At 41.0% G+C, this 8,989-nt stretch overlaps 1 protein-coding gene across 3 annotated transcripts; it reads right to left on the bottom strand.

Moving 5' to 3' along the window:
• Positions 1 to 1,875: 1,875 nt before the first annotated feature.
• Positions 1,876 to 8,867, bottom strand: c3h1orf43 (chromosome 3 C1orf43 homolog). Of its 3 annotated transcripts, none has more exons than XM_027153019.2 (7): positions 8,566 to 8,867; positions 8,254 to 8,355; positions 7,893 to 7,992; positions 7,209 to 7,262; positions 5,175 to 5,341; positions 4,122 to 4,180; positions 1,876 to 3,120 (listed from the first exon to the last, which is right to left on the bottom strand). In XM_027153019.2, the coding sequence occupies exons 2-7, from the start codon at positions 8,314 to 8,316 to the stop codon at positions 2,913 to 2,915; spliced, it is 651 nt and encodes a 216-aa protein (XP_027008820.2). In that variant the 5' UTR covers positions 8,317 to 8,355; positions 8,566 to 8,867; the 3' UTR covers positions 1,876 to 2,912. The 3 variants fall into 3 exon arrangements, with proteins under 3 accessions (XP_027008820.2, XP_027008810.2, XP_027008828.2); XM_027153009.2 differs by having other exon boundaries at positions 8,613 to 8,867; XM_027153027.2 differs by having other exon boundaries at positions 8,790 to 8,836.
• Between the last annotated feature and the right edge of the window lie 122 nt (positions 8,868 to 8,989).

Genomic DNA, 8,989 nt, shown 5'->3' with positions numbered 1-8,989 from the left:
CAAATGGCATAGGAGGCTTTGTATCTCTATTGACCTATGAGTAACACCCAATAATGTCCTGGGCGGACCAATGTTGATGCTGACTTGCTCTCATAAAACACACCAAAAAAGTGATCATTTTAGAGAATGGAAGGATATCCCTCTACTTGGAGTAAAGGCCATCTGCCAACGTGTTGCAATTGAGCCTGTAGATGCATCACTGCAATATACTGTTAGGATGGGAGCACCTCAAGGTTGTGTACTAGACACGTACATCTGGCCAGTGCAGTTGAGTAGGCGAGAATTGGAGACGCTGATCAGAGACGTTCTGGCGAAAGCTCAGACGGAGGATATTTGGATTGGCCCAGTTATTAGGCTGTTAAACATGGCAAATGACCTGATGCCTGTAACAGAGCTCATAAGGAGAGAACAGACAAAACTGATGTTCAAAGAAGGATTGCTATACAGCAGGGATGTCAAACTCAAATTCACAGTGGGCCAAAATATAAAACTGAGATAAAGTCACGAGCCAAACTGAATATTTATTGAAAAATGAACTGCAACTGATATGTAATGTTCATCCTTTTTCATATGGAAACAAACTTTAGTTTTGCTTAAACACAGGATTTGGAACAACCAGAGCTTGATATTACAAACATAAGAAATTAAATTTTAAATAAAAGCCATTTCGCAAACTTTGACCATACACTTTTTGATAAAATCTCCCTCATTAAAGTTCCAGGCAGATTTTGCTGTTTCTACTGCCACAATAAAGCAGTTTCACTTTTTGATTTAGCTTTCATGAACATAGTCTGTCGGGAAACCAGACTTTTTTCATCTCCTCCGCCTACTGGAGCTTCTGCTTTACGTTCAGGTCCTTATACTTCTCATAATATTTCGTTTCATAGTGTCTTCTTATGCTATATTCTTTCGTTCCAGACCTGTTAGCTCCGTTAGCACACAAGACAAACAGGTCTGTCCTTTATATTCGTACGTTACATTCGTCCATCTTTCGCTTGACCAGTTTTGTGGATGGAATTAACTTGCCCGATGTGACTGTAACACGGTTGTTAACGACTGTTAACACAGAATGAGGGGCGCTTGCTGTTCGTGACTATGCATCAATACAGTGGCAAAGCATTCTGCGATTTGTAGTATTAGTGGAGCATGCGGCTAGCCAGCCGTAATGCACATTTGATATGATCTCGCGGGCCAGAGTTTGACACCCCTGCTGTACAGGGTAATCAAGAAGCCCTCAGGGACAAGCATCACAACTGATCCTGCCGTTTAAACATGTGTCTGTTTTAAAGTCCATGCACGATTATGAGACATTTAGTATAAGAGTGAACAACTGATCTGTTGCAATACAGCACGCATTTTTAAGCGATTGAAATGTAAAAGCAACCCATACCCGAGTCTGGTGCTTCTGGTAAGTGACACCAGCTAGTGTTTCTAGCTTTTATAAAGGCTTACCCTTTCGTCCTTTTTTTTTTTTTTTTTTAGAAATAACAGCGTGCAATAGTATCCAAAACCCCAAACATATCTCATATCCATTATTGCAAAATCATTTGAGGAGTGTGAGTCTGTGTGAACATTGCAGAAGCTTCTCTCATTAGCTTCATAACTTTAGAACTTTGGAATACCAAACATTGACTACATTTGTGGTAACAAACATTAGTTGTGTCCCAACTGACATACATTCCATGTACTACTTGCTACTTAGTACATACTACGTACTACTTTACTACTTACATAACACACTACGCACGCGTCCGTCTGGTTTCCCGTCCGGTAGCAAATAATGTCAAATGCACGTGAAGCGGCTCTGCTAGATTAATCAAAATATGAATTTTTCAGATGTTAAAAATAAAAAGAAATAAATCACACAGCACAGACTAATTTAAAACACCTTTATAAGATTTCTTTCCCACAGGAGTAATGTCAGACATTACTCAATTTTTTCACCTCTCTTCCACTACATATGCAAAGCTGCAAGCATTGAGGGCATGAAGCGTACGATATTCCAGTTTATTTTTCAGTTCAGTTTCAGTACACCATCACGTAGAATAGTGCACGATATTTGATTTGGGGTGCATCTACCAGGTACCTTTTTAACATTTGAAGAAAAAAAAAAAAGCTTTGTTTTGATTGTGAGGATTCGTGATTTCAGTCACATATGCACAGATGCATAGCAGCTCTAGTTCCAAATCAATCACTAAATTTCTCACATTCCTCCTGAACACACACTGCAAATAAATTGCACTTAAAAGGACTTCACATATGTACAAGCGTTTGTTCCGTCTCCCGGTTTTCCAGTTCTAGCGTACTTTTCTAATTTAATACCAGATGCTACAGTTATGTACTGACTTGGTGGGAGAATTACTGAAAATTAAGCATCAAAAGTGGCTAGTCTGCTTTTTCTAAATCCCGTCCGAATGCTCCCGATCACTTACCAATTATTATACAGTGTCACAGTAATGTTTTTGTTCGTGTTTTCTAACCTCTTTCTGTGGATTCTCTAGTTCATACAGGCAGCTGTGATTCAAGGAATGAACGGCGGCAGTGACTTTTCCTCAGTACCTAACACTGACACCATTTTAACTGATAAATCCAGTTGTACCTTAACACCGTTTCCTGCCCCTATATTTAAAACTGTCTTCCAAAGACGAGTTTTAGGCTTGTCGCCGTTGCGCAAAAATACGGTCCGGTCTCCTTTTGGCCGGTCACAGATTGCCCTCTGTGCTTTATACCAGTTGATCTCTACTCTGGAAGTCGCTGAGGTTGAAACAGCCCCGGCTTCAGTCTTTAACACTCATTCTGCACTTTACACTGCAGTAAGGTCAAGGGCAGCAGAGTCCTCTCGCCTCTGCATCAAGGCCAGTCCACTGCCAATGTCTGGTCTACTGTGTGCCTGACCAGACAAGCATAGGTGCCTATAACGTGCTCTCCAGCGTATTATAATTATCCTTGAAGTTCTTGAGCTCGAGGAAGTGTTTGGGTCTCTTGCTGCGCTGGCCTGAGGAGGGCAGGTACGTCACCTGGATGGTGGAGGCTGAGGACGGACCAGGTGAGCTAGTCAGGTCTTTAGCTGCTGACTGATGCTGATGATTTAGGCTGCTGGTGCTGGAGTGCACCTTTACACTGTAAAAGCAAAGAATAATGAGTGAGTGTTGGAGAAGGATGAACTCTGGTGCTGTGGAAGATCCCACATGGACTCACGTGGTAATCCTAAAGACTCATTCTTACACATTACATTTTTAATCCCACTCTCTGATATCGCCCTGAAGCGGTTGGGCTTCCATTCATGTAGCTGCATATAAAAAGGTCTACGACTTGCTCCTTAGGGAAGTAAATCTACACCCGGGTGTCCAGAAAACTGCTTTGGGACAATATCTTTCTACAAATCCAACTATGTAGTCAAATTCAATTGCAACACATTCTCAACTGCTTTTGAATTCTTGTCAGAATGTACTTCCAGTACAGCAAGTGATGACAAAACAAGATGGTTGAAACAAGGTAAACAAAACAGCACCTCACAGGGGAGTTACTGTGTATATACACGCATACATTTGTCTAGGATTTGTCTAGGCAGACGCATTAGCTCATTAAGCAAAACACACTCAGCAGTTGTTCTTCCCCCACTTTGTAGCAGGAACGCATGGAGGTTGAAAATGGTGTTATTTCGAGTTCCAACTTCTCAGGTGGGTTGAATACGGTATTTATTCCCAGTATAGCTAAAAATCTCTCTAGTACAAAAATCGAGGTATCTTCTGTCTCGTGAGCTTTACCTTCACACACGTTATAAAAAGTTGTCATGTTTTCTTTAAAGATATTCTGTGGTGAACCATTTGGACCATTGGTAATCACCTTCTGTCTGGAAATGATCATGTTTCATATTTTGTCTTCCTTTTTTTTCCCCAGGATGAGACGGCACAGGTTACCGTGCCACCATGTGGTGCTAGAATGAACATTCAATACAAACTTGCCTAACCTCCAAGCAGAACTCCCTCTTAAATGGCTTATAAAACACTTCATGATTATATCAGTCAACACACGATACTTTCGGTACGTCCTTATATCTGTTACATTTCTGTATTCGCCAATATCTTAACTGAGAAACAGGCCGAGAGAAGTGCACTCACATGGCAGCAAGCTCGGCCAAGTCTTCTTTGTACTTGAGGAATTCCGCTTCCCCGAACACCTGTGGAGAAAGAAAAGCTTTACAAAGTCTGATAAAAGGTAAATAGCTCCCTATATGTATTGTGTTAATAATAATTAAAACCCTATTTCATTTATAAATAGGTGGCAATCTTTGTAACCCATCATAATCGTAATGCAAAGATCACGGCAGGATCGCAAGCACAATGGTAAAAAATAGTTAGTCTGACCTAAATGCCGATTTATACTTGTTTAAGACTAGGTTTACACAAGATGTCTGACCCACACATCCTGCAGTCATATGACATTGTGTCCTGCATGACACCTGACTACACAATTACATTATCGCCACATATACAATACAGCACAGTGGAATTCTTTTCTTCACATACCCTGACTGTAAGAAAATTGTAAGAATTTCAAACATGTAAACCAAAAAAAATGACATTCAGTATCTAGAATTTTTAAATGCAGGAAAACATGATCTTGAACATGTTAACTGGTTTACAAACGGTCAGATTTTCCTCAATTCTAATCTGTTCAACTGAAGCATGTGATCAGACGACATTCTGAGGGATTTGATCTAAAACGGATCATAAGGTTGTGCTGTAACATACGGAGTCCATGCAGCTCGAGTGCACACTGTCATTAAAGTGGAAAGGAGACGTACAATTAAACAGGAAAAAAGGGAAAATGTAAAGATTCATGTAAACATTCCAAAGATTCAACTTTTCACTCTAGTTGTTTTCAGTAATAATATCTGTAATGGAAACTATTGTATTAAATTAGAAGAGAGAGCATTTTCACTGGTGTAAAAACAAACAAAAAAATCAGAATATGAACAGGAAAGCATGCATTGGGAATTAAATATATTTAATTAATCTTTCTACACTGTCACATATCTTTACTTTTGAAGTTATTCGCCACTTCTGCTATATTTACCCCTCAGTGTTCTTTGGCTATATGGTTTGGCTTATGGTGTTCTTAGGTTATAAGGCCTGTTGTGCTCTCTCTCTCACACACACACACACACACACCGCAGTGCCATGACGAGCGTTGTCGTAGCCGTCCAGCAGGCGGTCAATGAGGCTTCTGTGGCTGGTTTTGATCAGTGTGTGAAAATTACGCAGGTCCAGCAGCCATTTCCTGTAGCAGGGGCCGGTCAGAGCGCTGGGGCTGCGGGCCAAATCAGGAGAGACGATGTCTGCATGTATGAGGGGTGGAGATGACAAAGCAAATCAGATGCAACAGAAATAAAGCTGCACACATCAGGGCATACATCCTACTTTTAATGCTCTACTCAGGAGCCACTGAAAGTTTCTAATGCTCTGAAACAGAATTACTGAAAATCGCAATAATGCAGCATCTGTGTCTGTATTAAATCTAACAAACTTTTGAAACTGCACTAAATGTTTCTCTTTAATGAAGAAAGCAGAATAATACACAAACTAACTGAAAAGTTAGTTTAGTTCACGTTGGAAGTTTACAGGTCCTTTGAGTACTGAGGAACGAATGTGGAGTGTCAACATTAGACTACATCACATTCTGCAACACCCTGACTGCCCAGGGACATATGCCCAGATTCTCGTTGTCGACTTCTCTTCAGTTCGGCTTTAAGACTCCGGAAATCCTAATACCCTACTATACCCAGGCAGGAAACAACAAGTGTGAATGGGAGGCGTTACCTCCAGAATTCGGACAATCAGCACTGGCGCTCCTCAGGGATGTGTCCTCTCCCCAGTGCTATTCGCCCTCCATACTAATGACTGCACTTCAAGTAACCAAACTGTTAAACTCCTGAAATTTGCAGAAGATACTACGCTCATCTGTCTCATCCAAGATGGCGATGAGTCTGCATACCGGCAGGAGGTGAAGCGGCTGGTGCTATGGTGCAGTCAGAACAGTCAAAACTGTGGAGATGATTGTGGACTTTAGGAAAGACCCCTCTACACTACTCCCCCTCACAATATCCAACAGTCCTGTGTCATCTGTGGAGGCCTTCAGGTTTCTGGGCACTACCATTTCCCAAGACCTGAAATGGGAGTGCAACATAAACTCCATCATCAAAAAGGCCCAGCAGAGGATGTACTTTCTAATCCAATTAAGGAAGTATGGTCTGCCACAGGAGCTGTTGATGCTGTTCTACACTGCAGTCATTAAATCTGCCCTGTGCACATCCATCACCATCTGGTTTGGTGCAGCAACAAAACAGGACAGGAACAGACTGTAACGCACGGTTAAAACAGCACAGAAAATAATTGGTGCCCCCTGCCCACTCCGCAGGTCTTGTACAATACAAGAACCAGAAACCAGGCAGGAAAAAATCACTACTGCCCCTTCACACCCTGGACACAACCTCTTTCAGCTCCTCCCTTCTCTCAGTGCTACAGAACTTTGTTTACTAAAACTGCCAGACACAGGAACAGTTTCTTTCCCCAGACAATCACCCTGACTAACAACTCACCATAATTATATTCCCTGCTTCATATCTGTAAGTACTGCATTATCAGAAATGTCAGTCATCACATCATCCGGGTTGCTGCTGCATATTGTACAAAAAGCATAATATTGCACAATGCTGTTATTTGCACTACTGTGCACTCTCACACTATGTACATAACTGATCAGTCATATATTCTGTATTCATATTTAATACTCATACTGTCTGTATCACATCTGCATTGTGTTGTATAGTATAGTGTTATTTATGTCTGTATTATCTGTTCTTGTATCGTATAGTGTTATTTCCCTTAACAATGGAATCCAATTTTTTTTTTAAATGCATGAAACACCAGAAATTCATCTGTAACCTTAAATTACGGGTTTTGCAAATGGCTCTAAACAAAGCCCTATAAATGTAAGCAAAACTATTTAAGGAATTAACATGTTAATAACTAAATAACTCAAGTAAATAAATAAATAAAGTACCATGTCTCTAAAAACAAAAAACCTGAATAAGGTGCAAAGAGGACTAATGAGAACAATCCAGGTGCATTCAAATCAAACCAAATGGAAATGTCAGGGACGGAAGTGCGGACTTTTACAGCAGACTATTACATAGGGGCTCTTACCGGCATCTCTGATGGCATCCAAGGCTTGCATTCTGTACAGGTAGTTATAACAGCCTGCAAACACACACACACACACACACACACACACACACACACACACACACAAAGAGAAAACTTACAACCTAAATCTGTTGTCGTATCACTATAAATGTACAATTTGTTTTTCTACAGTGTCAGCTTTCTGCTGATATAAATATGAATCAGGGATAATCATCCAGAGCCAGAAGCCATTATCTCTAAGCTTTATGAACTACAGGTTATTTTCATAAAAAAGCCGACAATTACACCTTGTATTTGAGATCACTGAAACGATTTGTCTTCAGTAAGCACCATTACGTGTCCCTTAGAGGTGTGCGCCTCCATCATTTCCCTCATGACCCTTCAACATGTAATCAGACTATAATTCATAACAGTGCTGTAGCTGAGGACAGGAACAGTAATGACCAGTTAAAAGCTTATGGCTGTGTTAATGAGCAGCTACAGATTTCATCCATAATAGTATAATTGTTAACAGCTAAAAGACCCGAAAAACTCCTAGAGAATTCTAAAGTATTCGTGTAAAGTTCCTGAGTGGACCTGAACCTCAGTAATCAAACTCCTACTGACATCTACCAGAAATAGCAATTATATTTAAAGAGTTAAAGAAATGCCATGTATTGCATTCGGAACCAAACACTTTCTCACCATTCTGCTTCAGTCTGTCGTCGTCGTGTGACAGCAACTTCGGCTCGTAGCGGATATTATTCACTTTAAAGAGCCGAGACTCGATCTCTTCTTTCAAATCCTGGAAACAGGTTAATACATTTACAGCATTTAGCAGACGCCCTTACATTTTTTTTTTTTAAACAACTGAGCGATTGAGGGTTAAGGGCCTTGCTCAGGGGCCCAGCAGTGGCAGCTGGATAGACGTGGCAGCTGATGGACGTGGGTATCGAACTCACAACCTTCCGATCGGTAGCCCAACACCTTAATCACTAATATTATTATTATTAGCACCAAAGCCCTGGTTAATTAAGCAGTCAGGAAGGTGTGGCAGCTCCTTCACCTTTGGGGCGTTGTGTCCCACCGGGACGTGCGGACCTCTGCGGGACTTCACCGCAAACCGCATAATCTGCCTCTTCACAAAGATAAACAACAACACAAACACCTGAAACACACGAGAAACGATAATGAGCGCGATTCTAGCTTAGCTTAGCTTAGCATAGCAGTTCTTCTCAAACACCTAACTGAAATTCTCAGTTCTCTCACATTAAACTAGACTGTAATTGAACACAAATGTCTGTGTGTTTGCTTTTCGTTTCTGTTGCATTTCACTTATACAAAAAAAAAGAGAAATAAAGGAAAAACGCCCACATACAAATTAGCTCGAGGCCTGTTAGCCACCTAGCTTTGCTAGTTCCTTACCAGGCTCCCGTAGGCCATAACAAGCACTACATTTACTCCCGACAGAGGCGAGCCTTCATTCATTTTCGCAAATGTTTACTCAGCCCTGATTGTTACACACTCCAGCGTTCAAATTTCCAAACTATATGCTTTGACTTAACATCGCCAAAGAGCAGAAAAGGCACAACAGCTACATACTACGCCCGCTTTCCGGAGCGGACGCTCCTACATTGTTGACAAAACAGCTGAGATCTTCTTCGCCACCTGCTGCTTAATGCGGGTGCGAACTAACGTTTAGTTGGGTACATACTGCCCCTACTGTGTTGGAGTGTGTAGACAATAAATGATTGAATTCTTGTTTCCTGTCTACTATTTCTCATGAATTTAATAATTATCAA

Source organism: Tachysurus fulvidraco, chromosome 3, assembly GCF_022655615.1.
Source record: "Tachysurus fulvidraco isolate hzauxx_2018 chromosome 3, HZAU_PFXX_2.0, whole genome shotgun sequence".
Lineage (NCBI taxonomy): Eukaryota > Metazoa > Chordata > Actinopteri > Siluriformes > Bagridae > Tachysurus > Tachysurus fulvidraco.
Note: the sequence above shows the minus strand (reverse complement) of the source record. Positions and strands in the feature narration are given on the sequence as shown.

Excerpts from the sequence above, each read along its gene's own strand:
- c3h1orf43 (XM_027153009.2), bottom strand. The coding sequence starts at position 8,675 with ATGAATGAAGGCTCGCCTCTGTCGGGAGTAAATGTAGTGCTTGTTATG. Across the intron at positions 8,356-8,612 it reads TTATGGCCTACGGGAGCCTG|GTGTTTGTGTTGTTGTTTAT; the intron begins GTAAGGAACTAG and ends CGTGTGTTTCAG. Across the intron at positions 7,263-7,892 it reads CGACAGACTGAAGCAGAATG|GCTGTTATAACTACCTGTAC; the intron begins GTGAGAAAGTGT and ends GTGTGTTTGCAG.